This window comes from Triturus cristatus, chromosome 9 (genome assembly GCF_964204655.1).
Source record: "Triturus cristatus chromosome 9, aTriCri1.1, whole genome shotgun sequence".
Taxonomy (NCBI): Eukaryota; Metazoa; Chordata; class Amphibia; order Caudata; family Salamandridae; genus Triturus; species Triturus cristatus.
In genome coordinates, this window is record NC_140592.1 from 403816704 (window position 1) to 403838374 (window position 21671).

At 44.3% G+C, this 21671-nt stretch overlaps 1 protein-coding gene across 2 annotated transcripts in view; it reads left to right on the forward strand.

The window, feature by feature from the left end:
- Window positions 1-21192, forward strand: part of EXOSC5 (exosome component 5) — a 150220-nt gene extending 129028 nt beyond the window's left edge. The window contains exons 6-7 of one of the 2 annotated variants that reach the window (XR_014968593.1): window positions 17848-19464; window positions 19809-21192. Coding sequence is in view for 1 of the 2 variants with exons in the window: in XM_085625276.1 (XP_085481402.1) it covers window positions 17848-17940 (93 nt within the window). In the remaining variant the exon portion in view is untranslated. Of the gene's footprint in view, window positions 1-17847 lie in introns of both variants that reach the window. The other variant, XM_085625276.1, reaches the window with a different exon arrangement.
- Window positions 21193-21671: the final 479 nt, after the last annotated feature.

Here is a 21671-nt window from a genome sequence, read left to right on the forward strand (position 1 = left end):
ATAACAACTATCATTTCAGCATGACGGTCCAACAGGGGCAGCCCAAAGGCTGTTCCACATTCTGGTGGAGGTTAAACAATGGGTGATAACATCTTGCAAAAACTGAACTCCGATGAAATAGAAGTGTTACTAAATGGACGACAACCCTCACTTTGGACAGATAGTCTTTTGGCCTGTTGAGTTCGGACCTCTTCCTGCTACATCATCTGTAGTAAAGAGTCCTGGTGTCAAGCTTCACAAAGTTTCACATAACCCTAAGTATCAGCAGTTGCAGCAGCTTCCAGCTTCCAGCTGAGGAACCAATGCAAACATGTGCAATGTTTTTCACTAGATGTTCTCCAAACTGCAGTAGCTGCCCTAATTAGAGAAGACTAGACTATTGCAACTCATTGTATGCAGTCATTAACAGATTTCTGACTCACCAGCCTCAATGCATAGATAATCAAGCTGATAGATTAGTTTTAACAAACCCCCATTTTCCAGAGCATCCCCTTTGCTACTTCAACTACAGTGATTGCCTGGTAGCTCCACCATTAAATTCTATATCCTATACCTAGTTAACACAAGTTTCAACATTTTGCACTCCCTGTGTCTGTTTTAGTGAGCCCACCTATACATCCTTAGTCAACTTCTTTGGTCAGCAAATGTTCTGTTAGCAATTCGTCAAATTCATAAAGCTACCATGGCAGTTCTCTCATTTTTGAAACCTTAACCACATTTAAGGGCACTCTTTCTCAGCACCAGGATACCCAACAGCATACGAATGCCTTATAAAACCCATATAACACTTTGGTGTGAACCTTTATCAAAAGGTGATGCCGATGACCAACCATGCCACGTTCAGCATTTTTCTTGATCAGAGTCCTGTGTCATGGTCTTAAATAAATCCGTCATATTTACCAGGAATGATCTTTTGTCAAAAAACAATCTGCAGAGCTCCTGTCACAGCATGTCTTTAGCAAAATTTGCCCATTTTTTATTTCTATGTTTTTCATGTTTATTTCCCCAATGAGAAGATTAGGATTACAGGCATAGTTGTCTTTCTCGTAACTGCTTTCAGTTTTGTACAATGAGACTACATTTAGGGCGCGATTACAATGTTGTTCGTAAAGGCTCCGAATGGGATTCGAAATCTCAGAATCCCATTCAGAACCTATGTTTCTGACCGAATCGTACAGATTTCCAACCGACCGATTACAATATATGGAATCATTTTGGGCTGTCCATTCGCACAGCCCGAGTCTTTCGGAGCTGAATCGTACAGCTCAATGGATATGGTTTCCGAGAGAGCGATTACGATGACCAATTTGGACAGCCGTTCCAATTCAGTCTGCCCGACACGGCTCTCAGAATCTGTCTTCGGGGGTCTGCAGCAGGCCCCCCTTCACCATGAGGTCTCTGGTTGGGGCCCGTGGGGTACCCAAGGAACGGCTGTCGGAATCTTACTTTGGGGGCCCGTAGCAGGCCCCTCTTCACCACGAGGTCTCTGGTTGCCCCTCCCCCCCCCCCCCCCCCGTTAAACCATGCACAGTCTGGAAGGCACCATGGGTTGCCCGCCAGAGGGTGCAAGGTTTACCCCAACCACCACTTTTTTCAATGGGAGCCTGTGTTCTCGTTCACAACACAGGCTCCCATTGAAGTCAATGCGACTCCGACCGAACGATGTGGGGAAGCATCATAATCGGTCGGTCGAACTCGCAGAACTCGATTAGTTCGGAAACGATTCCGAAACCGATTTTGTCTGAATAGTTTCCGAACATCGTAATTGGGCCCTTAGACCTATACTGACCACCAGGATGTCATGTGTCTGCATCCAGCGGTTTGGTATGGATATCTGAGTTGCTTTCAATACATCCTGAAGCTCTTTCAGTATCCTGGGGGTATATCTCTTCTAATATCAGTTCATTTAGTTTTTCTAACTTCAACCAAATTCTGAAAGGGTATATATCTTGCCTTCTTTTTGCTGGGTGGGTGGGGTGAGGCTCTGTTATGACTACCCAGCCAACTAAAAGGAAAGTCTGCTAATTAAGCATCAGATGATCATAACTAAGACAAGAAATGGGCAAGCATTTCAAGGAAGAGTGTGGAATAACTGGGAGAAACAAACCTGGGTAGAGCAAAACATGTAGAACAATGATGTAAAGTAGAAATTGTACATTTCAATAAGGTACTGCGTTTTTCCATTCAATACTTACAAGTGTACATAAAGCACTCTGGTGCCCAGTTCCTTGAAGATTTTTAAAGGTAATGAATGCAGAGATTACCTCCTAAAGGAGAATGAAAAACTTCTTACTTGTAACACTAGCTTTCCAGAAGCAGAAAAAATATAACTGACAAAGCTTCAGTGTAATGCTGCACGGTGGGCTTGTACTAATTAGAGAGTTGTTGTACTTTCTGTTATAACAATACTCTCAAATGAAATAGCGTTATAGAGGACCCAGCGGGCTTTAGTCTAAATGATCTTTGGTGGGGTTCTGGGTCTGTGGAATAATGTTATCATGTGGAAAACAGAACACCAGTTGCAAGTAAAATCAACTAGATTCCACATTTTTTAAAATGTGTACACTGACCTCCCCTTCCAAGAACCTTTTAAGGTCGGACCTGGCAGCGTTCATGTGCTGTATGCAAGACATGTTGTATTTAGTAAAAGGACTTTAATCCTGCCTGCTACTTACAATAGATTGACTCATCGCTGTTCTTTGCTGCATCCTAATTGGTTTGCGCCTCTAATACATCACTTCCGTTTCTAGCTAGGGAGCACCCTTCCACTCCCCTCAGCTTCCCTTGATTAGTGGCCATCCGCTTTGATGCAGGTACTATTTTCTACCCACTCCCATTACCGCTGCCGTCTTTGGCAAGGTGTGTATTTTCACTCTATAGTAATTTATTTTGCGATCCTATCTGGGGGATTTTTACGTGCCAATCGCTGGCTTTACCAGTGATTGTTTCAATTTTCTGTTGGGACGTTGTTTCATGCTGGCACGTCAGGAGCAAGTGCAGTGCTTCATCTTGACACCGCACGGCTCTGCCAAAGTGAGCCTCAGTACCTCACAAAACCACCTCACTATATTAACATGCCCAGTATTTTTCTAGGCAAAGCACAAAGAAAACTGTAAGTCAGCGGCATAACGCAACACCACCAAGTTGGATTGCCTCATATTTGCTGAATTTCGCCGTGCTATTCGATAAGATGTCCACTGTCAGTGTCTACTACTTAAACAGATCATTCGTGATTTTAGCCTAATACCTGTTTGCCATGCTGTGATCTTTTAACAGAGGTCCTTAGTCTGTAATGTCAGTACAGCCAGGTCACATAAAAACTGTGGATTGTCGATCACCAAATAGGCTGTGTCCTTTTTTGCTGTGAGTCCACAATTGGTAGGCTGCCCCTGGTTTTTATTCGTTTTCTTTGGATAGTTGGGCATATTTCCTAATTGGCCCTAATGATAGCTCCGCTTTGAAGTGAAGGTACTGTTGCTGCTAGGGTTTGTGCGTCAGTGGGAGCTGGTTAGCACTGCGGCACTTTAATACCTTTCTGTGACTCTGCGGCCAAAAGGACGCCCAGGAGAAGATAAGAGCCCACGGGTTCGGGCGGATCTCATGCAAACACTAGGAGATCTTCAAGCATGCAATATTGTTGGTGCAGCTTTGGAGCAAGTGCATAATCAGAGCTACAGACTTTGGAACCGGGTTCAAGTCTCTGCGTTTGCTTAACATCCTGGGATTCTGGGCAAATCACTTAATCTCCCCATGCCTAAAAAATGTAATATAACTGGTGCTCAGGTAATCCGCTCCAATACCTTTGGGTCAAGCTTGAGTGTATAAAATAGTTTTATAAAAAGGGGACCAGTCTTTCACATTGTGAGCAACCTTCCTGTACCTTTGCATATACAAATAATTAATGGCCTCTGCCGCTTGTTAAATTCGTCTCGGCTAACCAGACATCTAGGGCAGACAGCTCAAATGCAGCCATTTATTTCCAGTTTATAAATATTCGGCCTAAGCATAACATTTACTTATGATAAGTGAATAACATCTCTACTTCTGCTCCCTGCTTTGGGATTAGGATGACATTTTGTGACATTTAACGAGTGGTTCTGTTTTTCACAGATTGGCCGATAAAGTGTGCATTAAAATTAGTTTCACACATCTGAAGCTTTGTCATTTGGTAAACATTATCCGTTCTGTGCACCTGAGGTGCATACTGGAATGGACACAGTTATTCGAGAGCACATGCTTTGTGTGCATGTTTTATGTTATCTTGCGTAAGGCAGGAGATAGGAATTAATCTGAAGATGTTCCCACTTAATTGATGCGCAGCCCTGTGTGCTTATTAGCTTCAGTTACAGAAAGTATATACACACCAACCAGAAACAAGATAGTATAGTATTAACAAGGCCAATAGGTCAGATCATTGGAAAAGATGCAGGCAGTAGTTTATCCCTCTCCCCTGAACTGATCCCATCTCCTTCCTGATCCGGGCAAAAGTTCACAAATAAATGTCCTCGGCAATCTGCTGTCACTGGTTCCGTCTGATCTAGAGAGCTCTGTTTGTGGCCCTGAAGCATGCTTCACTAGTCTGGAACAATTACTGATGACCTGTCACTCATGTTTAATTTAAAAATAAAAAAAAGTGGCAGGGCCCAAGGTATGCTTAGGATGCAACTGCAGCCTGCACAACCCACTGCCCCTGCTGAATCTGCAAAATGCCAGTACCAAGGGCCTGGATGTGCTGCTATTATCATTTTTTTAGCTTATATTTATTAAACTGATATGACTGATGTGCTGTACTAAAAATAGGCAGGCAGGGTCACCATTACAAAGATAACACATCACATATATTCAATCTACACCACGGAATTCCATATCATGCCACAAAATTCAACAGCACACCACATAATGAAACTACACCACATACCACTCCACAACACAAAATCCTGTTCCGCATAATTACACTCCATGACACACAATCCAACTCCATGTAATTCCAGTACACTCAATACCACATAATTACTATCCACATAATATCACTGCAAACTGTGCCACATAATTCTGCTACACAAATACAATACACACCACACAATTACACCCCACACTATTACACCCCACACTATTCCACAACTAACAGTTCCAATTCAACCCACATAATTTCACTCCAAACCACATACATCCACTCCAAACCAAATTACAACTCCAATAGCTCTAACTCTTGCAAATTTGAGGCCTGTTGCAGTGCAAATGCTTGTTTATAATTCCGATTTGTTAGTTTTGTATTTATTTCAACTTTATATGTAAAGGTTATTTTCCCCGAATAGCAAGACCCTCTATGTCATTGTTTTATTTAAAGCCCCAATTTTTGAGCTGGCTGAGGGAAATGTATTTTAAAGGCCCATGTCCCCTATTGCGCAATGCAAAGGGACTTGGTAATGTTTTTTTCATTCTTGACTGTATGTTTTTTTTTCTCCGAAAACCGCTGATCTATGTACAGTTCCTTGATTGCTTAGGACAGCAGGCTGTTAAGGTTATCAAGGTTTTTGAAAGTCTGGATAGGTTTACAGTCCTTAAAGATACAGCCTTCGAGCCCATATGAGGTGCCAGCAGAAAAGGGATTTAAAAAATAACACATCGACAATTTAACAAATGGGATTAAAGTAAAACCATTAAACGTGAAGAAACACTCAGTCTTCTCCTCCTGGTCTGGCATTGACTGCCTCTCAGCCCTTGTGGAGGATTAAGATGGCAGACGGAATGGGCAGCTCCCCCTTCCAAATTGGAATTAAAAGGGATTTCGGTAATATGAAATGAAAAAGTATTCAATTTCCCAGAGAAGATCCGACAACCATGCCTCCCACTCCAGGCTTCCAGCTTCTTGGCCTATAAAAATCCACCCTCCCTCCCCCTTGCTTCTTACGTCTCTGGTACTTTCCGTGACTAGCATTGAGAAGACGAGGAGAGATGAACTTCGCCCAACAGAATGGGATCTAAAGAGGGAACTGGAGGCAGTTGAAAGACCGACATCTTTCTCACTGATATTTCATTTATGCTTTTCTCTTCTCCTTTTTTTCTCCATAAAGGGTCATTTTTTCAGAGGGATAAGTGCTGGCGGCTCGGTTGTTATGGCAACTGCTGTTAACGTTTGCTGGCCATGCGAATAAAGCCAATGGCAAGAGGCTTGTGTAAAAAAATGTGGTTAATGCTGCATTTCGGGGCTAATGGTGCAGATTAGCAGCGTGCAAAGAACAAGCCAGTGCATTATCTGCTTGTGGTTGGTGTTGATCGGGTAAGGCTTTGGGACGCACAATGACTGTATGTGGACTTGGAGGCGAGAGGATGGTGGGGTGTCATGAGCTCAAGCGTGAGGTCCATCCAAAAAAAAGAAAATTATCTTGCATTAAAGCAAAATAATTATTGGCACAGTGGTCCATTATTAGTACAATAGGGTCCGTTAACAGTGCAGCGACCCGCTAATGTGCATCTAGATGCCAGTGGCGCTTTTGAGATTATACTGGCCAGCACTTAGGACCGAGGTTATTACAGTCACCAGTACAACACCCCTACATAGCCTACTAAGGACTATCAGTAGTGCACTGACCAACAGAGCTACCCGCTCTAGCCAAAAATGGACTTGTAGTGATGCAGTTACCAGCACTTTTGTTCAGTATTTCCCTACACTGCTGTCTGTGATGAGCCTGTGACAGCAGGCGGGTGCTTCTTTGAGCTACAGTAGCTGCTCTAAAAATCCTATGATCTTTGGCCCGGTGGTTACATACTAGACTCCAGCGCAGACCACGTGGGGCCATAAGACATGGCCCTATTACTGAGTGGGCGCGATTGATCGGAAATTAGGCTATACTATGCAAATTATTTTGACCCTCATAGTAATTATAGATAATTGCGACAGGCTCGCCAGTCTGAGCTAGCCAGGCCGAGATAATGAAGTCATCCCAGGAAGAGGCAGCGTTGACCCGAATGTCATGCTTTTGTTATTCAGCCACCAACCCTCTTCAATTTATTCACAAAGCTAATGCCTTGTCGGACTTTTGCACTGCCTGTTCTACATGCTGGAGGTGTTCCATTTCCTAATTTCGTTTTATGTGCGCTTTTTTAATTATTTAATTTAGCATTTTAGTTAAAAGCTCAATTTCTAAATAATTTCATTTTATTTGTTTGTGCAGCATTAATGCCACCGGCAGAGGGACAAGCACTCTGTGCCCCCTTTTCCCCTTCTTCTTTTTTGCAATATCTTTATTTTACTTTTCAAGAGAATTTGGCATACATACACGGCTGTCAGAAGATTATGTCATCGTCTGACATTTGTTTTGTTGATACAGCAAGGGAAAGATTTAGACATATTTGGCACCTTGGGATACAATGCACCAAACAGAAGCAGGCGATATATGTGGTAACAATCCCCACAGCTGGGTCACATAGGGTGAACATCCAGATCTGTCCTATACTGAGTCAAGAACAAGAAAGACAGCACATTGACCGAGGACAGTGACAGAGAAGTCTAATGCTACAATCCAGTCAATCAAACAAAGATGCATCATGACTAAACTTCTCCTTTTCGTAGCAAATATCGCCTTAAAAAGTCCTATATATCTATAGTCCAATATGTGTGGCTAGCAGGAGCGATGCATACACAAGCACAGCGTAATTTCAATATAACAGATTCTTAAGTGAGGAGAAAGAAGACAGTTCTCTTTACCCAGTACTGCATCTCTAAAAATCAGACAATCACCAACAGTAAGCATTCCTGAATGACGCTTTGCACGATAATGTCCACTGGATGAATAGGGGGGCTCACACTGTGTACCGTAATACCACTTCTACCCCCACTTCATGTACTCCTAACCCTTCTCGCCATCTCGCGATATTCACTTAGTTACAGACTTTTTTTCCCCTCTTTTTTACGTCTATGATGACTTCAGGCTTGTAGACCTTGCCTTGGGCCTGTGTTCAGTGGCCAGGCAGACCCCTCAGGTAGCTCCCAGGTATAACACCACCTACATGTATGCCTTTGACTGCTCCTCATATCTTAGAACTGGCAAAATAGACGGTAGAGACGAGCTTGTTGATGAGTCTTGTATGCTTTGATGCCCTCATTAGTCTATCTCGTGTTCAATAAAGCAACTGCATAAAAATGAAACCCATCAATACAGCCCAGTTCTTTGTATTTTCAGCACTGGAGGCCATGCTTAGGCTACACTCCTGACTGTTCTCTGGTTTCCCCCTAACTTTCTGGGCCTGGTGAGCAGGAGGTTTTTATAGATTTGTACTCTTCGTAGCTCACCGTTGTAACCTATACTAGCTATTTACCATTGACGGTGGGATTTTAACTTCAGCTACTTAGCTATTAGCATCCGTTTCAAGGAGAGGCTGGCGGGCACCCTGACTCATGTTCATGCCTACTAAATATTCAGAAGTACGTACATTTCTGCTAGTAAAATCCATAACCGGGGCTTGAGCCCACTAGCATTGGTACCTTGAAGAAACAAAGTAAGGTTAAGACCGGTGAAAGACTCACTGCTCTTGGAATGTGGCTAACCAATTTTGTCCTCAATTGGCCAAGCATCGTTTTTTTTTTTGTAATTTAGTTACCTTATGTAAGAATATGGGTTGTTGGATGACTGGGGGTGTGAGTCCTGGCAAAGCGGCATCCGCAATCCTTGTCGGGGGAGGCACAAGCCAACCCTAAATTAGTCCATGCTTAACCCCCTAGTAGCTTGGCAGAGCAGTCAGGCTTAACTTAGAGCCAATGTATAAAGTATGTGTGCAACTCTTCAAACAGTAATAAAGTGAAGAACACCATACAAAAAGAATCCCACACCAAGTTAGAAAAATAGAATACTTTTTAATAAATAAACAAGACCAAAATGACAAAAATCCAATCAGTAGAATCGGAGATATGCAGTATTAAAGATTTCAGTGAAAATGGCACTAACACCACAAAGCGCCAACTGTAGCTATCTGGTCACGCTGGACAAGGACAAAGCCACAGGTTTAGGCTGAATGCAATAGAGCACAGGCCGCCTACAGGGACACAGTCCTGCTGAAATAAGTACTGTAAATCCTGGTTTGCGGAGCAGTGAGAGGATCCACATCAAAGATGCATCCAACACACGAAGTGATGCGTTGGTTCTGCTCAAGGTCACATAGCAGAGGAAATGCACTGGTTCTGGTGGCACCACTGGGCTAGGTAGACTCAAAGATGGCAGAGTCCAGGTGCTAAGTTGTTGGAATGTAAAAGGAGCGATTGATGGATGGAATGCTGCAGCAATGTCAACCCTTCACCCCCAGTACAGAGATGTGAGCCTAAATCCATCATTTTTTGCACAACGTGCTGTTCTAGTTTGGACTGAGTCATATGCAAATCAGTCTTTACCCTGCTCCCCATGGTAACAGTCCAGCCCGAACTGCCAGGCCATGTCCTCCCTGGACCAGAAGCAAGCATCCTGGGACCGATTTCAGGGTGTCTCCCCTCATCAGCCAGGCTAACTTGACTGGGGGTGAATGTTTGATTTGTTCTCCATTCCGTCCATCATTTTTTTGTCTTTTGCTTTCTCTCCCTAAGTGCGCTGGGTATGCCCAGACGTGGGTTCCGGGTTCACTGTGCCACTGGATTCAAGCTAGCCTAGCTGATGAGGGGTAATACCTCGAAACCGGTCCCAAAATGCTTTTTTCTGGTCCAGAGAGGAGTAAAATCAGTTTTGTACACCATGTTGTGTTTTGTTTCAGTCTGCAGACGATCAGTTATGATCTGCACCAGCATGATGTGATATGTATATATTCACTGAAAAAACCATAGGTTTCAGGCCTGATATAGTTAGGAATTCGAATTTAAAAAACCTTTGAAATTCACTGAAAAAACCATAGGTTTCAGGTCTGATATAGTTAGGAATTAGCATTTAACAAACCTTAGAAATTCACTGAAAAAACAATAGGTTTTAGGTGTGTCATAGTTAGCTGACATTTCACTCGAACAAAACCATTGAAACTCCTCCGATACAGTTAGTTGTACTAACTACATCTCGCGCGCCCGCAATCCACTGCTGATGATGTCACATATTACATCATTCATGACATGGTAAGTGACATCACTGATAACATCTCAAATGACATCATTGATGACATCATCCAGTGAATGTGGTTTGGTTCGTTATTTAAATATGTATTATATATATATAGAAATTTACATTGAAGACTGAGTGGATATATAAATATCTGGATGGAGGATTTAGTAGCAGTGTCATTGACTGTTTCCTTGACTAATTTATAGTGTCTCACTAAATATATTGGATAGTGACTAAACTGTGTGAATATCTGTATCACTTTGTCAGTTGTTGTGTAAACTGCTGTACCAGTTGGTTACCAGCTACGTGAAAGTCTATATTAGTTATTGATTAGTTAACTGAGTATTTGTATGGGAGAGTGAATGTGTGTGTGGTTCGGTGGGGGGTGTGTGACTGCCCAAAGATGTGTGAATAGTTGATTCAGTAGGTATATGAAGTTAAAACTACATGTTATGACAGTTGTTTGGGTGAGTGAATATCTTTATGGGTGTGGCGATGAGCCAATATATGTCTCAATGGTACATGTCCAACGAACTAAAAAAATAAAAGCCAGTGTATGTGTCAGTTGTTGTATATAAATAAGTATACATAAGACTCAGTGATTGTATGAGTGACTGTATGGATAACTGTATACTTGTAATAGTGTTTTTATAACACACTAAGTATGAGTTATTATCTATATGAATAGATGAAGTGGTGTTTTTATAAGTGTATAGCTAAGTAAAAGTAAGTATGATCCATTGTTTGCATAAGTGAGTAGGATGACTTCATAAGTGATTAGGATGTGTGCTGGTGTGTAATGTCGATATAGGTGTACAAGTATAGTTGATAGTGTTCTATTGATCATGGACAGCATGTATGAGTGAATCTATAGGTAAGTGATTAGATGTGTGTATAGATCTATGAATCACTGAGTGGGTGTTTAGAAACTTGTATTGTTGTGTCAATGGTTTTAAATCTGGCACTCTGTATTTTGCAGTGAGTGATGAAAGGTTATACTAGTGTATGATGAGGTGTATCTGATTGTCACGTGGATGATGTCATCAGTGATGTCATTTGAGATGTCATCAGTGATGTCATTTGAGATGTCATCAGTGATGTCATTTGAGATGTCATCAGTGATGTCACTGACCATGTCATGAATGATGTAATATGGGACATCATCAGCAGTGGATTGCAGGCGCGCGAGATGTAGTTAGTACAACTAACTATATCGGAGGAATTTCAATGGTTTTGTTCGAGTGAAATGTCCAGTTAACTATAACACCCCTAAAACCTATTGTTTTTTCAGTGAATTTCTAAGGATTTTTAAATGCTAATTCCTAACTAAATCAGGCCTGAAACCTATGGTTTTTTCAGTGAATTTTTCAAAGGTTTTTTAAATGCTAATTCCTAGGCCTGAAACCTATGGTTTTTGCAGTGAATTTCAAAGGTTTTTTAAATGCTAATTTCTAACTATATCGGGCCTTAAACCTATGTTTTTTTCAGTGCATTTCAAAGGTTTTGTAAATTTTTAATGTATTAATTGTTATACTGATTTTTTTATACTGATTTACTACATTTTTTAAACTATTTTTAGATATTCTTTTTTAATTACATTATAATTACAATATACATTACAATACAAAATAGACTTTCTCAGAATGAATTACTTTAGTTTAAATACTTTGCAAATAGGCAATAGACTTTTAAGTACAGTAGTTACAGTTGTTGCAATGGGCAACACAATTTCAAACACAATGCAACATTGAGCTCAAAGTGAATTTCTAGTCAAATGCAATTAGTTACTTTATGGATTACTTGGACATCTCCTGTAAACAGTTGAGTAAAAGCGTTTTAGTTACAGTAGTGATTTTTAAGGAATATTATTGTATTTTAAAAGATGACACTGAAATGTTTTCGCATAGAATCACCAATGTTATCCTATGGCAGAAAATTCACTTAGCAGGTAAGTAGTGATATTGTTACATTTTCTTACTCAGTGGTGGATCCTGGATCCAGCACTGGTGAATCTCCTATAAACAGTTGAAAGAATGTGTTTAAGTCATACAGACGATTTTTTAGGAATATTTTTAGTTTTGAAAATAGACACTTAGAAATGTTTCTGCTGAAAACCACACAATGGATTCCTATGGAAGGAAATACAAGTTACTGGTAAGTACGCTTAGAATTACTTTCCAGGGTCAGTGCTGGGCCAAAAGATGCAGCCCTGGGTTCTCTCCTGATAACAGGTGAGTTAATCGGAATTTGTACTTATGCTGATTGTAGAGGAATATTTGTACGTTTCAAAATTGGACACAGAGAAACTTTTCTGGTGAAAACACAATGGATTCCTATGGAAGGAAATACAAGTTACTGGTAAGTACGCTTAGAATTACTTTCTAGGGTCACTGCTGGGCTAAAAGATGCAGCACTGGGTTCTCTCCTGATAACAGGTGAGTAAATTGGAATTCGTAGTTCAGCTGATTTTAGAGGAATATTTGTACAATGGTGAAGGTAGGGGGCGGAGCCTGAGGTGACGTGTGCAAACACGCCCTGTGGCGCGTTTTAAGTTGGGGAATTAATTCCTCTTCAATCCTGTGGTCCCATGGGGGCCAACTAGCCCACCAGGTAGCTCCACTAAGCGCCACGGAGCTGCGTTGCAGAGTGTTGTAAAAAGGGGCGTGGCCTCTGAACAACTCTCGGCAACGCAGCTCTCTGGCGCATACTGGAGGTACCTGGTGGGATAGTTGGCCGCCAGGGGACCTCAGGATTCAAGGGGACTTAATCCCCCAACTTAAAACACGCCACGGGGCGCGTTTGCACAGTGGTGAAGGTAGGGGGCGGGGCCTGAGGTGACGTGTGCAAACACGCCCTGTGGCGCATTTTAAGTTGGGGAATTAATTCCTCTTCAATCCTGTGGTCCCCTGGGGGCCAACTAGCCCACCATGTACCTCCAGTATGCGCCAGGGAGCTGCGTTGCAGAGAGGTGTTTAGAGGCCACGCCCCTTTTTACATCACTCTGCAAAGCAGCTCCGTGGCGCTTAGTGGAGGTACCTGCTGGGCTAGTTGGCCCCTAGGGGACCTCTGGATTGAAGAGGAGTGAATTCCTTGACTTAAAACGCGCCACAGGGTGTGTTTACACACACATCACCTCAGGCCCCACCCCCTACCTTCACCACTGTGCAAACGCGCCCCGTGGCGTGTTTTAAGTTGGGGGATTAAGTCCCCTTGAATCCTGAGGTCCCCTGGCGGCCAACTATCCCACCAGGTACCTCCAGTATGCGCCAGAGAGCTGCGTTGCAGAGAGTTGTTCAGAGGCCACGCCCCTTTTTACAACACTCCGTGGCGCTTAGTGGAGCTACATGGTGGGCTAGTTGGCCCCTAGGGGATCTCTGGATTGAAGAGGAATGAATTCCCCAACTTAAAACGCGCCACAGGGCATGTCACACTTATACCTCAGGCCCCGCCCCCTACCTTCACCACTGTGCAAACGCGCCCCGTGGCGCGTTTTAAGTTGGGGGATTAATTCCCCTTGAATCCTGAGGTCCCCTGGTGGACAACTAGCCCACCAGGTACCTCCAATAAGAGCCACAGAGCTGTGTTGCAGAGAGGTGTAAAAAGGAGCATGGCCTCATTACACCTCTCTGCAACATAGCCCCCTGGCGCATACTGGAGGTTCCTTGTGGGCTAGTTGGCCCCCAGGGACGCCCAGTATTCAAGGGGAATTAGTTCCCCCTCCGCAAACGTGCCAGGGGGCGCATTTGCAGAGTGGTGCAAGGAGGGGGCGTGGCCTCCGGTCCGATCCAGTCTTTTTTTTTTTAGAGGGGGGGGCTGTGCAGCCCCCCTTCTTTTTCGAATTTATTGGCCCTGGGGACCCCATCCCCCAGGGCTTGCCCCCAATTTTATTATTTTTTTAACCGGGAAGGGGGCAGCGTTGCCCCCCTCCCGTGGCCAATTCCGTGCCCCGGGGACCCCATCCCCCGGGGTATGGCCAATTTTTTTTTACTTGTATTGCTATTTTGGAGGGGGGGCAGCGTAGCCCCCCTCCTCAGGCCACTTCAAGGCCCCGGGGACCCCATCCCCCGGGGCCAGCCATTTTTTTTATTTTAAATGTTAATTGGGGAGGGGGGGGCCGCATGGCCCCCCTCCCGGGCCACTGATAGCCCCAGGGACCCCATCCCCCGGGGCTGGCCCTCACAGTTTGGGACCGTGGGGGGGTCCCCAATCCCCCCTCGGTCCCGCCGGCTCCCCGCCTCCTGCGGGAGCCGGCATTGCTTTTCCACATGGGGAGCAGCTAACATGCTGCTCCCCATATGGAAAAGCAATCTGCTTTGCTTCATTGAAGCGAGAGCAGGTTTCCCTGTTGTCGCTTCAATGAAGCAAAGCAGTTTGATATGGCAGGGTGGGAGCCGCGAGGCTCCCGCCCTGCCATTGCAAACAGCAGTGTCCCGGGGTGGGCACCCCGGTACACTGCAGGAGCCGGCCCTGGGGGGTGGCGGTCCCCAGGGCCTGTACAAGGCTCTAGGAGGGGGGCCGCGTGGCCCCCCTCCCACATTTTATAGTTGCCCCGGAGGTGGCGGTCCCCGGGGCTGGGGGGGCCTGACAACCTCCCCACCCATTTTAAAAAAGCCCTGGAGGGTGGTGGTCCCTGGGTCTCAGGGGCCCGAGAGCCCCCCACCTATTTTAAAGTTGCCCCGGGGGTGGCGGTCCCCGGGGCTGGGGGGCCTGGGAGCCCCCCCGCCCATTTTAATGAAGCCCCAGGGGGTGGCGGTCCCCGGGGCTGGGGGGGCCTGAGAGCCCCCCACCTATTTTAAAGTTGCCCCGGGGGATGGCGGTCCCTTGGGCTGGGGGGGCCTGAGAGCACCCCACCCGTTTTAAAAAAGCCCCGGGGGGTGGCGGTCCCCGGGGCAGTGTGGGGGGGTTTGGGACCCCCACCCCACACCTAATTTTCCAAGATGCCCCCGGGATTTGGGCCCCCGGGGGCAAATTTAGCATATGTAGCAAATATGCAAAAAACAAAATTCTATCGCCGTTTTGCGCCTTTTTTGGGGGGGTTTCTTGTGCCTCTGTAGAACCAAGGCACAAGATGGCTGCCAACACTTCCTGATTCAGAGTGTTGGCAGCCAATTAAAATTCAGCTCGTGATCGGGAGGGTCCGCGGATCCTCCGAGGCCATAGATATATATGTACTTTAACTCTAATTTTCTCAGGAACTACTGAACATATTTACACCATTTAAGCAAGAGGCACGAGTCTGAACTGAGGACTACCTCTTTGCCAAATTTGGTTTAATTCCGTTCAGCAGTTCAGGCTGTAGCTGCGGCTAAAGGTCCTATGGGAAAATGCATGGGGAAAACGCGTTTTGTGACCCCCCTTTTCTCTCGGCCCCCGCTTGACGAATCACCGTGAAACTTTCAGTATTGGAGCGGACTGGAGCTGGCCAAAAGTTTGGAAAATTTCGCGAAGATTCGTCAATCGGCGCCAAAGTTATTCCAAATAGAATGTTGCGGATTACCTATGGAAAATAGGTCCTAACTATATCTACCTGCTGGCGACTGCCAGTAGGTAATATATATATTTATACATACACACACAAAACCCTTTCAGGCATAGAGTGACTCATAAATTATGCAAAAAAAGAAGCAGAGAACTCTGGATAGTTCTCAAGTTTAGGTGGAAAGCAGCTCCAATATAGAGCACTCTCAACACTAGCAACATTCTAAATTTGCTCATTTCAAATGTCTGCTTTTCTATCAAAGGCTTTAAGCCTAGGATTAGCACAGTGCCATCCACGCCGAGATAGAAAGGGACAAAGTCTTTTACCATTTCCACAGCAAAGTCTTTAAATATAGGATTAGCACAGTGCTATCCATGCCGAGCTGTAAAATGGCCAAAGCCTTTTACCACTCCAGGCACAGTATTACAGCTTTGGATTTGTAAAATACCATCCAAGCCAACCTGATATGAGAAAAAGCAACCCCTGACACGTGTTTCGCTCTCATTAGAGCTCTTCAGAGAGGTATAGTTTTGTCCAGACACAAGGGAGCACCCAGTATAAGTCAAAAGAAAACCCCTTTCAGGCATAGAAGGATGCATAAATTATGCAAAAAAAGAAGCTGAAAACTCTGGGTAGTTCTCGAGTTTAGGTGGAAAACAGCTCCAATATAGAGCACTCTCAACACCAGTGACACTCTAAATTTGCTCACCTCAAATGTCTGCTTTTCTATTAAAGGCTTTAAGCGTAGGATTAGCACAATGCTATCCACGCCGAGATAGAACGGGACAAAGTCTTTTACAATTCCACAGCCAAGTCTTTAAGCATAGGATTAGCACATGAATGAATGAGGTATTTATTCAGCATGCGGCTACTCTGAGGAGCATCTCTGCGTTAGACTGGAAGAGAGCCTAAGTGCACGCCTCATGACACAAGCCTTACTGGCGCACAGAAAAAAAGCCAGGCTTTACGTTTCCTGCGGAATACATTCTAGGAGCTGGCAGTGGTGGGGTTGTGGTGAGTGAGGTTAAACATACCTTTCCCCTGACTGTGGGAGAGAGCTGTGCTTTAGACTTGTGGTTTACTAACTGTGTTATTATAGAAACCAGCCAGGTCATTGAACACTGAGAGAGACAACTGCACTTTGGTACTTTGCAGGGGGGGAATATGTTTGTGTGTCTCTATGCGGGAGAGAGACAACTTTGGTACCTAGCACAGTGGGGTGGGGGATTGGGCCAGGGACATGGGTACAGAGTGTGATAATCCTTCCTTGTCAACAGTTAAATGGGGGAGAAGTGCTACTCGGCACCATGACTTGCTACTGACTGCTTGCAGATTGCTACACCGTGACACAGGTTGGGCGACCCATGCTTCTGTGCTGGACACGTTTAGGCTGAAGCATGCGTTGGCACTGGACACTGATGGATCTCCACACCATCTGACCATGTGGGAAGAACCAGATCTTCTAGTGGCACTGTAGGGTGAAACCTTACCTTGTACTGGGTACAAAGAGGAAGAGTACTTTACTCGGCACAGTGTGGAGCACCATACCTTGATGCGGAGTAAAGAGCCGTATTTATGGGTGAGGAACAGGACGTAGCACTGGTACAGTAAGGGAGAACTTTCCTTGAGTGCGGGGACAGAGAGCATAAATGTTGCTTTGACACTGTTGAAATGTTTAAGGTGCTTTTCTACTGGTAAAATGTTTGAGATGCTTTGGTTCAAGATACTTTTGTACTGGTAAAATGTTTCATATGCTGTTCATTTGAGATACCCTTGCAATGTTTGAGTTGCTGAGAATCTATCCTACTGTCAAAATGTTTAAGATGCTTCCGTGCTGTTGAAATGTGTGAGATGCTTTTGTACTGGTAGAGTGTTTTTTGAGATGCTTTGCTTTAAGATACATTTGTACTGTTGAAATGTCTGCGTTTCTTTTGTTTGGAAAGGTTGCCTTGGCATTATTAGCTCGCTTGTCCTCTGGTGGGCACACACGTCCGCTCCGCCCAGCCCCACACTGCAGCAGAGCTCAATTTGTCGTTGAAATATTTACTTCCTTAATGCAATCATCTTGGTCGTCTGCCACTGCGCCTCCCGCGGGCCGACAACTTGCCAAGCTGCCCAGAAACCACCAGCATATTTCTCTCCCTGACAGCCACGACGGGCGCACTGAGCCGTCCGCCTTCTGCCGGTCTCCATCTGCCGCCTTGTTTGTCTGCCGCGCGCGCACCAAGCCGTGCCTGTTTGTGTTTTTGATTGCCCGTCCTACATCGTAAATTCGTCTTCTCTGCTTGTCTCTAGCTCCACCGGTGCATGGCGACGGCGCAGAAGGCCGCCGAGAAGCTGTTCCAGTTCTATCGCGACTCGGTGAGGCGGCGATACTCCAAGTCGTGACACCAGCGCTCGCAGCCTGAAGCAGTGCCTTCGCTCCCGGATGTTTCTGTTGTCATGTGGCCTTTGGACTGGTGCAGGCAGAGTGGAGGGGTGATGAGGCAGAGACGAGAACGAAGGATTTTCCATTCCTCGTTACAAGTTCATGGGCTGAATTCCGATTCCCCTCCAAATATGCTTTTCCACACACGAGTCTGATCTCAGCACTGCTAAAGGTTCCAACAGCCAGCTTTGTGTTTTAGTTTTTTCTCCTTCATGTTTTTGTACCCATTTCTCATTTATGGCCCCTGATTTTCCTAGCGCAACTGCCACCGTGCTCTTGGAATCAACGCATCTTAAAGCAATTGATTTATTTTCATGCAGCGCAACTGGCAGGTTTGCACAGCACTTTTTGAGCTGAAGTAGGCCCACCAGCATCGGGTCCCTATCTTTATTTTGCATTGCCTTGGCGCAAATGGGGTCTCTGTTATTTATTTTGTGTGTCTTAAGTGAATTCGGTAATTCGAAGACTCTCAGTTAGTGCTACAGCAAAGATCCAAGGTAAAATACAGTAGCAGGTTTCCATTTTCTGCACTGTACCAGCGCAGAAGAGGGTCTTAGCATTTGTTTTTCACGGCTTCTCCCTCACTCAAAGCAGCTCCGAGTTAGTGCATGGTTTGCTGACAGCAGAGGTTGGAAAGGCAAAGAGGCAATACAGAAAGGTAGTTACTGCCGAGCTTTGCTGTCTGCAGGGGGCGCGCTAGGCTGGGAGATTTCTCGAGTTAAAGCATGCGCGGAAGACGGGGAAAAGAACTGCACAGGCCTTTTCTACACCGTGCAGCAGCGAAAACAGGATCATAATGCGGCCTGGACTCAATGAATGCTTTGTATTTCCAAGCTCTGCTGTCTGTAGCCCACCTACTAACTTGGACACTTTTTCCAAGTTAATGGATCCACTGAAGATGCCAAAGATGCACTGACCCATTCGTGAAAGTCCCCCTCCCCAGCAATACTCTATGGCATGCTTTACAACCACGGAGTGTGCAGTCTGGCAGTAAAATTACAGCCGAGATATATTGTAGTGCTAACATGCCCCAAAGAGGCAAGGGTAATGAGGGGTAAAAACATGACTCTTAAAGATCCTGTACCTAGACTTCTTTGATGCTACTTTTCACAATACCATTTGTGTCAAGATTACACTTTGGCACATATGAACGTGTGTGTTTTATCTGGTTTCTTCCGTGTTTTTAAGTTGATCCGGATTTGTGTTTCACACAATGAAAAAGCAGACTATGCGCACTCGAATGTTCAGCAAGTGGACAAACGTAAACAATGAGTCGTTGGTGCAGACAAGTCTATCCCCCGAGTTGGGAATTCATAAGTAGCAGGTAAGCACAATCCTGTAAAGGAAGTGTCCCTTGTTGCACTCGTGATGAGAACGGAGTTCTCTTTGTTAATAGACTGAATTTCACAAAAGTCTTTGTCCGAGGTCAATTTTATTTATTGAACCTTTTCTTCATATGATCATGTAGAATTGTAATCATTCATGTATAATCATCAATTTATTCGGATGCCCAATGCATTTCTGTCTGTTCAAGCCCTTCATCAGGGGCGACACTCTGGAAGAAAACGTGAGGAATCAGTATCAATATCCAGAATTCTCAACGTTAATACTACGTGTCAATTAACGAGCAAGTGGAGTTAAAATGGTGTGAGAGAAAATATGCAGATAACGTGAAAAATAACGAGAGGATAGTGTCCTCGCGGTCCCTGTAGGTGAACAGAGAACAAGTGAATGAAAGATGGTGGTGCTCACGGGGGGTGCTCACATCAGACAATTCGAATCGGCGAGTGCAGATAAAGTAGCCACGCAGGATGAAGGGCTTGAACAGCCCGAAATGCATTGGGCATCCGAATAAATCGATGATTATACATGAATGATTACAATTCTACATGATCATATGAAGAAAAGGTTCAATAAATAAAATTGACCTCGGACAAAGTCTTTCGTGAAATTCAGTTTATTAACAAAGAGAACTCCGTTCTCATCACGAGTGCAACGAGGGACACTTCCTTTACAGGATTGTGCTTACCTGCTCCGGATTTGTGTTTCTCATTCCCAGAAGAAATGGGCAGCGTCCAAGAGCCCTTTTCAGGCTAGTGTAATTCAGCAAAGTTCTCTCCAACACGTCAGTGTTTATAGCAGTGCTTGAAGCTCAGACCTGGTAAGTTAGTGGAACCTGAAGATTGGCTTATTGTTTGCCCCTCCACCCCACACCCTTGTTGTATAGCCAGGCAGTACATTAAAAGAGGCCATTCCTTAATCCGTGCATCACAGGCATGCCCATCGCGCAAACCTCCTCCCAATGGGCACATCATCATTTAGGCCTACAGTCTGTAGAACATTTCAAATAGTGAAATGGCTTTCATGCTTGAAAAAGAGCAACAATCTTTCTAATCAACAACTTATTCAGACAAAATGAAAAACATCAATTGATACTTGTATATGCGTCCGCAGGTGGATTTGCACCTCTGCTCCATCAACTTGATTACCCATGAGGCCACCTGGTATATGCTGATTGTAAATAATTTAGAGAAAACCTGTTCACCCTATGCTATTGAGCTGGATCTCGATAAAATGCAGTCTTGCTATATTTCATCCGTACATGTAATTTTATAGTTTTCAATAGCAGGAATGATTGTGGCTGAAGATCGACACTTTTGTTACGGACGACACAGATAAAAAGGCCAAAGATCCTAGGAAAATATATTACTTGTGTGCAAATGTTACCTTCTCTTATTCCCTGAAAAATGTTGCCTACTTATTTGTCATTATTCTCTTAGATACCTGAATCTCGAGTCCTTCAACTGGTCTTTTGCTTAGGAGTATCACCTACGGAACCCAGCATGGTGATTCCCAGCAATGAATTTTAAGCTGTGTTTTGTTATGGGGCGCTGACCTCACCAATGACCAAAGTAGTTTGGGTTGTAGCATGCTGTTGTGTAGCACAGCTTAATGAGGATTCAAAGAACGCGCTCCTAAAATGGACACCATGATGAACAGCTCAGTGGTGTGTATTCTTCAATAGTTTAATGTACAAACTATGTATAGGTCCTGACAGTGAAAGATTAGTATAATGTTCAGCACAAATACAGGTTTGTTTTGTAACATTTCATGTAAGGCATACACTCCTGTAACGAGGACTAGAGGTCTTGTCTTAGTCTAAATTGCATATCTTATTTCATCACATTAATAAACAGTGTCTGGAAATGAAACTGAATATCTGTTTGTATTCTGTTACTTCTGTATCGATAATTCCTTTCCACAGGCAATCAATATGCCCTCCAACGAAGAAGATGCATAAAAAAAAACAGGTATGGCTCTTTGGTCTCAACCAAAGAACACCAAAAACAGGAACAGTTGAAATCATGCTGCTATCAGTGCATCGCCATGAGGCATATCAGACGGCTCGTCAGTGACGGAATCCTAAAGAACAGGTTAAGAAGACACTGTAAGGCCATACCAATGGCCGTCAGATTTCGCTTTTTGCATCAGCCCATAATGTGACCTTAATCAGCTACAACCAGTGACCAGTCCAACGATTTTACTCTTGAAGTGTCAACACAGACAGTGGTCCTTGGAAATCTTCATAAGAACAGTAGACAATAAACTGTCCATAAAAAGTGATTTAGAGGTAATTGTAGAAAATGAAGTCACTGGTTGGAAAACTATAGAAGGGATGAAAGAAGCAGGA